The 11,451-nt window shown below is 57.4% G+C and overlaps 1 protein-coding gene and 1 long non-coding RNA gene across 2 annotated transcripts in view; one reads left to right on the top strand and one right to left on the bottom strand.

Annotated features, from left to right (window-relative positions):
* Window positions 1-1,013: 1,013 nt before the first annotated feature.
* Window positions 1,014-6,918, bottom strand: SLC25A47 (solute carrier family 25, member 47). Its single transcript, XM_005877877.2, has 6 exons — window positions 6,825-6,918; window positions 4,935-4,978; window positions 4,548-4,619; window positions 3,740-3,922; window positions 2,516-2,855; window positions 1,014-2,233 (listed from the first exon to the last, which is right to left on the bottom strand). The coding sequence occupies exons 1-6, from the start codon at window positions 6,850-6,852 to the stop codon at window positions 1,953-1,955; spliced, it is 948 nt and encodes a 315-aa protein (XP_005877939.1). The 5' UTR covers window positions 6,853-6,918; the 3' UTR covers window positions 1,014-1,952.
* Window positions 6,919-10,305: 3,387 nt separating this feature from the next.
* LOC106728093 overlaps window positions 10,306-11,451 on the top strand; it is an 18,182-nt gene continuing 17,036 nt past the window's right edge. The window contains exon 1 of the long non-coding RNA XR_001364341.1: window positions 10,306-11,007. This is a non-coding gene — a long non-coding RNA (uncharacterized LOC106728093). The remainder of the gene's footprint in view (window positions 11,008-11,451) is intronic.

Genomic DNA, 11,451 nt, shown 5'->3' on the forward strand with positions numbered 1-11,451 from the left:
AGCCTCAGACGGGCCAGCTCTCCCTGAGTGACGGAGTTGTGCCAGCCACCCCCGCACGGGCCAGGACCCAGCTGAGGGGCCCTGGGTCCCCACCTTTCCTCTCCCCTTTGACATTTCAAGTGCAGCCTGACTCTGACAGCACAGTTAGTGGGGAGCTGAGCAAGAGACACCTAAAAGCAGCCTGGTGATCAGGCAGGGAGGGCTTCCTGGAGGAAGTGGTGTCAGACGCGGAGTTAGCCAGGCAGAGGAATGGGAAGGGCGTCCTGCACTGAGCGCAGAGGTAAGCAAACACTTGGTCAGTATGACGCACAGGCCAGGACAGGACGGTCCACCTACGTGTTCTGGTAATAGGACAGTCCCGGAAAGAACACTGCAAGTTCAAGGACATGGTCAAGGCCGGTGTCTAGGAGGGAGGGAGTGTAGTCAAGGCAAGTATTGGCTGACTTCACCCGGGGACTGCTGCAGGGTGGACCCCACAGGTTTGTCTGCACCCGCCAGCCCTGCCCCCGATGGCCCCATTACTGGAGGGCATGCAGGGCCTCGGGAGTCCCTCACCCTCCCTGCTGTGTGGCCTTGAGCAGCCCCGGCTCCCTCTCAGGTGTTTCCTCACCTGGCATCAGGCTGTTGTGATACACTGTGTAAGGCGCCTGGCACCCAGCAGTGTTCAGGAGACAGACCCCCGTGCAAAGGTGGCACACAGCCTAGTGTCCGGGCACCAGTGGGGCCAGGCAGCTGGCTGGGACCCAGTTTTCTTCAGAAAGGGGATAGATTTGAGATGGGGTGGCAAGGAGAGCAGGTGCCGGGCCGAATGCTGAACAGCCCGCTGTGGCAGGGGTGAGCCCGCAGGCCAGGCCCTAGTCCCAAAGGCCGAGGGAGTGGAGCCAGCGAGTGCTGGGCTGGGCCTCACTGCCCATTCGCATAGTGGGAGCACTGGCCACACAGGTGTGGAGAGCTTGGCCTCAGGATGAATCTAAGGCGGAGACACTGGTCACCAGACCACAGCGCAGCACCACTGAGCTTCCTCAGGAACATTTAATTGGCAACAGTCCCCCTCCAAGTGCACAGGCAGAGGGGGTAGCACGACCTGCCCTCACACCAGCTCGCCAGGCCGCCGGACAGGGCCTCTGAGGTGGGGAGGGACCAGGTGAGCTGCATCTAAGGGACTTGGGTGCCCTAAGTAGCAGGGGGCTGAGTGGGGTGGGGTAGTGGCCCAGAGGACAGCTGAGTAAATGGTGGTGCAGACACGGGGTGCTCTGAAGACACGGGGCGGGGGAGGCTGGAATGGACAACTGACCACCTGCACCCAGGACCATGTGACAGATGCCTTCACCCAAGAGGCCGCTCCTTCCTGGCTCCTGTGACCCTCAGGCCAACCCAGCTGGTAACAGATGGCTTTGACCTTCTCTGCTCTGTAGCTGGCGGACCACACCCAGGTCCCAGCTGCCTGTCTTCGGGGTGGCTCCCCGCTGTCCTCGGTGACCACCCAGTGGGGACACTCCCCTTTGCCTCCTCTAGCTACTCTGACCTGTGGAAGCTCCGGTGGGCTGGTGTAAGAGACAGTAAGGGTCCAGGAAAGGCCTGACCCCACTCCAAGTCATGTAAAGGACATGAACTTGGCTTGCACCCCAGTTCTTGTGATCTAGGCAAGCAAACTTTTGTCATAGCAACTGTCATACATAGATGGATCTAGACAAAGCTTGCCCAGTCTTGCCCAGCTTGTAACAATCTGCTACTTCCCCATGATAGGCCAAGCCCTAGCAGTGATCTATGAAGCATGACCGGCCACAGCTTAGTATAAAACAGTGTGTGTAAAAAATAAAGTTGCTGGTGCTGGTGCCTTGTGCCAGTCCTCCTAAGCCCTGGTCTCTGGTGCTTTCATCCCACGCCACCTCTACCCTGAGGGACCCCTTGGGAGCGGGCCTCCACAGGCTGGGCCCCAAGCGGTGGGACAGCTACTTGAACAGGCCCCGGGTGAGCCTCAGCGCGGCTTCGTAGCTGACGAAGACCACCATGTTGACGGGGAAGGCACGGCAGCAGTTGAGCGTCAGCCCCTTGAAGAGGACCCGCGGCCCTTCCTCCCGCACGCTGGTCACCACGCAATGCAGGAGGCCCCTGTAGCGCTGCTGGCCCTGCCCGTCCACCTGCAGGCGAGTCTTGATCACGTCCATGGGGGTGGCCACAGCCCAGGCCAGGACCCCTGCGCAGCCACCAGCCAGCAGCACACCCAGGACATCTGCAGGGGGAGACCCACGAGGGAGCACCTTGATTAGAGGCAGATGGAGGCCCCAGAGGAGAGTGGGTGGGGCTCCCAGGGCAGGGCCCAGCCCTCATGAAGCCCTGGGCTCATTCCACCAATGTGACTCGTCCCAGGCCACACTGAGGGAGTCTGTCCTGACCCTCAGCGTCGAGAGCACTCAGGTTCCCACCCTGGGTGGCTCTGGGGTAGCAGTATGCCACCTGACTCAGTTCCCACTGGCTGAGCCTGTGCCCCTCCCGGGCCCCAGCCCCCACTCACCTGGCTGGCTGTGGCCAGCAGGGGTGAGCCACTCGCTGAGGATGGAGTAGGAGAGGAAGTAGGTGGCGAAGGAGTGGCCCTCCCGGAGGAGCAGGGCCGAGCTGCCCTTGTAGAGGCCCCGCAGCCCCTCCTCACGGGCCACCGTGGCCAGGCAGTGCAGCGGCCCCCGGTACTTGGGCCCAGGCACCTGACTTGCAGGGGGTGCGGGACACATGGGGGGCACCGCCGAGGGCCATGAGGCCGAGGATCTCCGCCTCTGCTGCATCTGCGCCTGCATCTGCGTCTGGGTCTGGGTCTGCAGGCGGACCTTGGCCACCTCGGTAGGCGAGGTCAGGAACACCTGGAGCGGAGACGCAGCCATAGAAGGCGCCAGCACTGCCCACACACCCTGGACCTGGCCTCCCGTCAGCCTCCCGTCACCCACAGTGACATCGGGGGACCTGCACCCCATGAAGATTCAGGCTGGCCCACGGCCCTGGTGGAGCGGCGTTCAAAGCCCACTCTGCCCACCCAAGCTCAAGCCAGCACCTTCCAGAGGTCCTCAAACTACGGCCCTCGGGCCACATGCGGCCCGCGGAAAACATTTATCCCGCCCGCCGGGTGTTTTTGCCTCCGCTGCCTGTCCTGCTTAGCAGCCGACTCGTCCCGGGCCCGCAGTGCGCATGTGTGGAATGTCTGAGGGACAGTGAACTGGCCCCCTGTTTAAAAAGTTTGAGGACCTCTGATACACACTCGTCCAGCACAGAGCGGGCTCCACACACAGTAGGTGTCAGGTAAGTGGCTGTGACTCCAATTCATCAAAGCATTTAATCACATAATTAGTATGTCAATGACATATTACCGTATGACTTAATTAATGTAAGCACTTAATGTAAGAATAATAAAACAAAGTATTTAATAACATTAATATGTAACATAACATTACTGATAATGTTGTTTGCATTTCATGGGTGCTCATACCTGTCAGACTTGGTGTTAGGGGCTTTACATGTGACCTCACTTAGTCCTCATCGAGACGCCTCTTACTGATGAAGAGTCAGAAGTTCAGGGAGGCTCCCCGGAGTCCTCAAGTTCCCTCAGCTGATGAGACTCAGCTGAGTTCTCACCCTTAGTCCCCCAGCCTCCATCCAGCCTCTGCCCTCACGGAGCTTCAGTTTCCCTGCCTTCTGGGCTTAGGGACCTCTGAGGGCCTCCCCACCCCTGGGGGCCCAGGACCCCACTCACACGGACGAGGCCAGAGGCGAAACCCGAGAGCGTGATGTCGGTCCTGGCGGGCTTGGCGTCGGCGCTGCCATACCGGAACCGGCAGATGCGTGTGAGGCAGCTGTGGTAGGTGCCGAAAGACAGTGACGAGACCAGGGACACTGTGCTTATGGGCAACAAGAGGCCCCTGTAGAAGCCCCTCACCTGGTGGGCAGATGGACAGGACCCAAGGGCCGCAGTCAGGCCAGAGGTTCGGCCAGGAGGATGGCCCTGGTCTCACCCCTGCAGGCCCTTCCTGGCTATGGGACCTCAGGCAAGTCACTTACTGCCTAGGGCCTCAGTATCCTGGGCTGTAAAATGGGGCTCAGAGTGCTCAACTTGAGAGATTGTGATGAAGAGACAGAGGGCCAGGCTGGACCCAGGGCAGCGACTTGATGGTGAAGCTGAGGAACTGGCATGCTTCCTTGTTGCCGTTTTCCTTTGGCCCCTCCCTGGCCAGCACCGAGCCCCAAGGTCACTTTGGTAAATGTCCCTGTCCCCCCTCTGGACAGCTCTCTGTCCTGGACCCTGGGGACCTGACAACTCCACCCTGAAGAGGACAGAAATACCCACACATGGGTCCCCCCATCGTCAAAGTCCCCAGACACCCACCCCCTCTAGACCCTCTCCTGCATGCTGGACACCCAGCCCTGGGCCTCAGAGGAATCCAGAGGTTGGTGCAATTATTCCCATTTGGAAGTGAGAGAACCGAGGCTCAGAGAGTGGTGAGTGGCAGGCCTGGGGCCTGAGCCCCGACATCCCCTGCCTGTCCTCCTGGCCCCAGGCCTACCCGCTCTCGCAGATACGTGTCCCGGACGCAGTGCCAGATGCCTGTGTACTTGGGCTCCGTCTGGATCTTGACCTGTGGGAGAATCAGGCTTCAGGAAGGGGTCAAGGTCAGGGCAAGGACAGCAGGCCTGGGGGCGGGGAAGAGCCAACTCCATGGATGTCACGGCCACGCTCTCAGTGGCAGAGCAGGGACAGTGAGCCCCATGTAAGAGGAGGAACCAGAGGCTGGAAAAGAGGGGCAGACTGTCCGGAGGCGGGTGGGGAGGGCCGGGTGTGATGAGCACCCTAGGAAGCTCTTCTGGCGGGGGATGGGGTGCAGGAGGCTCGCAGGGGCAGGCAGGGGAGGGGAGGGGGGAGGAGGAGGGCTGCAGGGCCTATCGCCACACACCTTCACCGTGTCCAGGGGGTAGCCCACAGCAACACCGCAGACGCCTGGAAGGAAACCAGAGCTCGGGGTGAGGACAGCGGGAGCAGACCCCCTCCTCGTCCAGTGTCTCATCAACAGGAGAGCCACCCCCTTCTGCAAACCAGGCAACGGAGGCTCCAAGAGCTGAAGGGACTCCCACCTGGCTGCTGGCGATGTCTCCTTCCCTGAGTCTTGGCCCCCAGGATGCTCCTCGCCCTGCCTCTGGGGCCATGTTTTGGGAGAACTTTTGGTCTGGCACTGGCTGGGCCTGTCCCCACGCCAGGCAGCGCTGGCCCTCAAGCCTCAGGCTGCGACGGGTTTGTCTGGGGGTGGGAGAGCCCAGCCCCCCCAGGGCTCCATGAAGGGCTCCTGGAACCGCGAGCTGTGGCACAGAGTGGACGCGAGGCTTCCTGGACCCGGGCCCTCTGCCCTGCAGAGCGGGCTGGTGCCACCGTCCTGTTTCCGTCTCCTTTCCTGACACCAGGGACTCAATGTCCAGGCCCCAGCACAGGTGAGCAGACAGGTCCCTGGGGATGGGTGGCGAGGGCCATGTGAGGGCAGTAATGCTTTGGGGTTGGGTCCTATTTACTCTGTATCCCAGGACTCAATAAACATGCATGAATGAAAGAATAGAGTGAATGAATGAATGAAATGAAGTAAAAGACTGACTGACTTGAAAAGAATTACCCTCCTTGACCCTCACATAAACCTCAGCAAACTCCTATTCATCCATCAAAGCCCTCCCACAGCACCACCTCCTCTCCGGAGCCCTCCCTCACCCCTGAGCTCGGGCTGCCTCTGTTCCCAGAAGCCTGTGGATCAGAGCCCCTGTCCCACAGCATGCCAGCTCTGCCTCCAGAGCTGGAGTCAAGGACAAGGCCCACGTCTGTTCCTTGTGACCCGGGACCCAGCACAGAGCAGAGGCCCTTTCCGCCAGGCCTTCCGTGGACTCTGGAGGAAACATGTGACATCCAAGATCCCTTCCTGGCTGTGTGATCTTGGGCAAGCCAAGCCCCATCTCTGAGCCTCCTCCTTAGGGGGCTGATGTCCAGGGCAGCAGCTGGCCTCAGTCCCTGCACACAGTAGGACCTCAGCAAGCCTCTGGATGGGGCCAGAGCCCTGGTCTCCCTGGCTTGGCGCTGCTCCCCTCCCCTCCCACACTGTTCCCAGAAGTAAGGACAGGAAGGAGCCCACTGCTGTTTCACACGATAAGCAAGGCCAAGGGTGCCCGGCCCAAAACAGCCTCCACCGCCTGCAAGGTGGGTGGCTGGGAGGATCCGGAGCCTAAATGAACCTGTTTCCCAATGGGCCAGTTACCCGTCTGGGTCTGTCTTTCGCAATGAGCCCTTTCCCCAGAAATAAAAACAGTTGCACACGGTGGCTGGGCAGGCGGGGCTGGGGCGGGGCTGGGGCGGGGACGGGCCCTCCCCTCCTCGGCCCACAGCTTCCAGGCAGCATTGTCCTCACTGTCCACCTCTCCTGGAGCTTCTGGTCCTTTCCCGGCTCAGCCAGTTCTCTGTGCTGGTCACTCCCAGCCTCCTCTTGGCCCAGGCAAAGACCACCTCTGCCCCTGAGCCCCCCATCCCAGAACTGCCCCTCAGCCTCCCCAGCTGGGCCCCCCAGGCCAGTGCAGACTCACCCCCACCCCCCCACCTGCACCCAGCCCTGTGTTGCCACTGGAGTCTCCCAGGAACCAGCTCTGTCCTCCCGTCACTCAGCACCCAGGCCCACACCAGGTCCCAGCCACTTCTGGGGTGACTCCTCAAACCCCACGTCTTCCAGAGGCCCCCCTAGGACAGAGCATCCCCCAGCTCCTCCAGGTACCCCCAGGAGCAACAGTCCCCTACAAGGCCCTACTGCCCTGTCCGCTACCTCCGATGGCTCCAGCAACAAAATCCATGGACAACGTGGGTGTCCCTCCTGAGAACAGTCCAATGTCACCACCAACAACCGGCCAGGTCCTCTCAGACCTTAAATACCTGCGGTGGGGGAGGGGGTGGAAGCAGGTGCTGCTGGCCAGTGGCCCAGAGGCAGAGGTCGTGCTGGAAAGCAGGCAGGTCGATGCCCACCTGGATTCCCGCCCACCCCGCCCCTAATGCCCCTTGTCCCAGTGCCCTCAGGACCCAGCTGTGGGCAGTAGAGAGAGGCCACAGGAGCATCAGGCTCTGGGGACACAGGACCACTGTCTGCACCTGCAGGCCTGGGCCCCAGACCACGTCCAGACACCTCCGGGGAGGTCCAGGAACGGGGCTGCGATGTCCCTGCCCCTCCAGCCCCAGCTCACACCTCATTGGTGTCTTGGGCCTCCCTGACTCCCCTGGAGTGATTCCTGCTCAGGAAACCCACAAAGCTCCCTCACTTGCCCTGGCCAGTTTGGCTCAGTGGACAGAGCGTCGGCCTGCGTACTGAAGGGTCCCAGGTTCGACTCCAGTCAAGGACACGTACCTCGGTTGCAGGCTCCCAGCTCTGGTCGAGGGCATGCGGGAGACAACCAATCGATGTGTCTCTCTCATATTAGTGTTTGTCCCTGTCTCTCCCCCTCCCTTCCACTCTCTCTAAAAATCAATGGAAAAAATGTCCTCGGGTGAGGATTTAAAAAAAAAAAAAGCTCCCTCACTTATTCATTCAACAAACACTATCAGAGCTGAGGCTGCACTGAAGCAAATAAGGCCCGAGCCCAGTCCTCAAGGCGTCTAGTTGACAGGGAGGGGTGGGGGCGTGGGCCACTGATGCCTGGCACCCAGAAGGCTGGTCAGGGCCCTCCTGGGAGCAGCATGAACACCAGCCGCCCACTGTTGGTTCCACCCCCTTCACACTGCCCTGGTCCCACACTGTCCCTGCCCCCAGGGCCCCAGCGAAGTCTGCCTCCACTTGAGTCCCCTGCCCCAGCAAGACGCAGAGCTTGCTGAGCAAGGAGACCACGCCCTGTGGGGCCCACTGCTGGGCTGGCCGTTTGGCCTCTAACCAAACTAGAAGCTGCTCCAAGAGGCTGATTCCATCGGCTCTTTGCTCGAAATCATTGCAGCCCTGCGAGGACCCTGAGGCTCAGAGAGCCGTGAACTTGTCCAGGATGTCCCCTGACCAGAAACCTGGCCGGACCGGGGACTGTGGCCCTCAGGGCAGGGCCACGTGTCCTGGTGGGTGGACTTGTAGGCCAGCCCTGAGCAGGCTGAGAATTGACAGAGGGCAGCCTCGCTGGCGCCTGCCCAGCCATTTTTGAGTGGAGGACACGAGTTGCCAGTAGCACTTGCCACGACAGAGGGCAAAGGGCAGGAGGTGGCCCATCCAAGGCCAGTTCTGATGTCTGTCCTGGACTTTAGAGAGAAGCAGCTCTGTCTGGTTAGGAGCCAAGCTGCCTGTGTTCAGATGCCAGCTCTGTCACTCATGTCAGCTCTAAAACCTCTGGCAAGCTCCCTGACCATTCTGTGCCTCCGTTTCTGCATCCACAAAATGAGGATAGTACCTGCCTCACATCTGTGACCACTCAGGGCAAGCTCCAGTGGAAGTGGCCGGCCAAATGCAAAGGCTGCATTAATAGGAGCATAGGTTCTAGAAGGAAGGAGGTGACAGTCCTGTTATGAGCAGGTAAAGTACAACTGGAGCTTAGGTTCATTTGCAGATGCTACACTTAGAAGGCCAGTACCTTGCGTGATGAGGGAGCTTGAGGAATGTTGTCTAACTGACAGAACAGGGAGCTGTTTAGTCCCATGATTCCTGCAGAGCATCTAATGTGGTAAGTACCACTCACTCCCTGGAACCTGAGCCAGGAACCCAGAAATTGCCCTGAATGCCTTCCCCCCTGCACCCTACATCCAGTGAGGCACCCAGTCCTGTTTATGTTCAGATCCATTTCACAATCCATCTGCACAGCCCCCCGCTGCATCATCTCCCCCTCATGCCACAAACATAGCATGCCTACTATGTGCTACATTCCAGGCACCAGACCACAGCAGTAAATTCAGACTGTTGGGGTCCAACCCCAGCAGGTCCAGGGGTTCCCAAAGGTGTGGACAGAATCGGCGAAGAGGAATGACACGGAGACAGCGTTCAGTTGATCAGCAGCCTAGCCAGGTTCTCTAGCCAGGTTCTAGCCAGGATCTCCAGCCAAGTTCTGTGTGTTTTATTATCTTGTTACATCTGTATTTATACCAGTTGATTTTAATCCTATCAATATCTATTCCAAAGGTTAGGGTGTTTCTTTTTTTTTATCTTTAAATTCTTTATTAGTTAAGGAATTACAAATGTGTCATCATCCCCCCCCATTAACCCCCATGTGTATCTTCTTTATTAAAAAGTCTATTCAGACTCTTTGCCCGTCTTTGAACTGGGCTGTTTGTTTTTTGTTGAGTTGAAGGGGTTCTTTAGACTAGGATAGTATAGATACTAACCCCTCATCAGATATGTAATTTACAAATATTTTCTTCCATTCTGTGGGATCCCTTTTTACAACTGTTAACTGTGTCCGTGGATGCACACGTTTTTTATTTTAATGAATCCAATGTATCTATTCCTTTCTTTAGCTGCCTGTGCTTTTGGTGTCATAGCCAAGAAATGATTGTCACATCCAGTGTCATGAAGATCTTCTCCTATGTTTTCTTCTAAGAGGTTTATAGTTTGGGCTCTTATGTTTAGGCTGTTGAGTTAATTTTGTACATGGTATGGGTAGGGTTCCAACTTCATTTGTTTGTATATAGATCTTGTTCCTTTTTCATTCAGTCCCTGGAGCAGGGGCCCCTGCACACAAACCTATGCGCCCATAGCTTGGCCCCCAAGAGGCAGCAGGGAGCGCTGGGAGTAGGAGATGGGTGTGTTGGGGGCGGGGCGTAAGAATGATCTGGGCGGGGCTCCTACTCCAGACCGCTTCCAATCATACTGCCCCCTCCCGCAGGAGGGGCATGTGACCTGGGACAATCAGCCAGAATCCTTCTCCTGGGTTTGATATTCACCGACTGTCCACAAAGCCCTCACCCTCTGCAGCCTCAGTTTCTCCTTTGTACGCAGGGGGCTGAGCCCAGTGAAACCCCCTCTCTCTCTCCCTGATGCACTTTGCACACATGGCATCCTCCTTAGCGCACTGGGAATGCCATGTAAGGTCTGGTCCCACTGCCTGTTCCAGCCCCATCCCAGACCACCCTTCCCCCTGCTCCCCCTGCCCCAGCCACACAGCCTCTCCCTGCTCACCCCACCTCCCGCTCCTTTTCCCCAGCTCGTCCCACAGCTGCATGCTGCTCCCCCTTCAGATCTGTTTGGAGGCCACCCCCTCACAGACCTCCCTGACCACCTGTCTAACCAGGTATGTTCCTAACCTCTGTAAGGGAGGTTGTTTTTCCTACTGTACAAGGTAGGGATTTCCAAAACCAGTTGCTGCCTAAGAGTAATTGTCACTGACGAAAGCTTGAAATAACCTGTATTCACAGGAGGGTATTCGCATTGCTCCATGTCATAATTGGGACCTCATGCAACAATTTAACAAGGAACAAGGCAGCCCACAAATGCAGAAAATGTGATTCATGAAACATAACTAGCAGGCTGTTCTCCATATTGTCGCATTATTTGATCATGGGTAAACTTCATAAATGCATCATATTGTTCTGCAAGTTTTGTGTTCAGTATTTCTTCATACTCTTCTCGAACTTTCTCTTCACGTTCTTTCCACAAACGTTCACAGATCATCCCAACCTGCCATAGGGTGAATAAGGGCTGTTCTTTTTTTAAAGGTGAGGATGTTGCAGATGAAGTCCCTGGCGAAGCTGGTCCACTGAGGAGAAATGCATGTGGCTGTGCATCAGAAGTACAACATGGATCCTTCTGTTGAAAGCTAGTTTCTAAATGTCTTCTCTTCTGCATGCGTTTATACTCTTGTTTTATGTTGTACAGAATTTGTTCTGTGGTGAGGCAGGACGAGACGTCGCCGAAGGGGGACAGCTCCATTCGAAGGTACTTCTGTGCCGAGGTGGATGCTGACCACGGCTCACATCGCCGCCGCTTCGGGGACACCGGGCTCAGCAGCGGGTCGAAATCCAGAGTCCTTTTCAGAGAGGCCCTGCGCGCCATGGTTCTATCGAGGATCTCCAGCCAAGTTCTGTGTGTTTTATTGTCTTATTAGATCTGTATTTATACCAGTCGATTTTAATCCTCTCAATTTCTATTCCTAAGGTTAGGGCGTTTCTTATCTCCATTCCAGGGAGTAAAGATTATGTAGCTTAAGGGTGATTGTTGCTAGTTAAGGTGATTAACTACCCACCTGGCACCTAGTTGAGGGGTTTTATTCCCTCCCTAACTTCAGGGAAAAATCCCTACCTGGGGAAACAACCTTTCTCGGAGAGGTGACCCTGGTTAAAACACATAGCACCAAGAAGGGCAGCAAACATATTAAGAACAGTATGCCAGCCCTAACCGATTTGGCTCAGTGGATAGAGCGTCGGCCTGCGGACTGAAAGGTCCCAGGTTCAATTCTGGTCAAGGGCATGTACCTTGGTTGCGGGCACATCCCCAGTAG

The sequence above is a fragment of the Myotis brandtii genome, unplaced genomic scaffold (genome assembly GCF_000412655.1).
Source record: "Myotis brandtii unplaced genomic scaffold, ASM41265v1 scaffold535, whole genome shotgun sequence".
Classification (NCBI taxonomy): Eukaryota; Metazoa; Chordata; class Mammalia; order Chiroptera; family Vespertilionidae; genus Myotis; species Myotis brandtii.

What these genes read in the sequence shown, in the direction of transcription:
- SLC25A47 (XM_005877877.2), bottom strand. Translation starts at nt 6,852, where the DNA reads ATGGATTTTGTTGCTGGAGCCATCGGAG. An exon ending in TGTTGCTGGAGCCATCGGAG is followed by an intron (nt 4,979 to 6,824) that starts GTAGCGGACAGG and finishes GTTTCCTTCCAG; the next exon opens with GCGTCTGCGGTGTTGCTGTG. An exon ending in ACACGTATCTGCGAGAGCGG is followed by an intron (nt 3,923 to 4,547) that starts GTAGGCCTGGGG and finishes TCTGCCCACCAG; the next exon opens with GTGAGGGGCTTCTACAGGGG.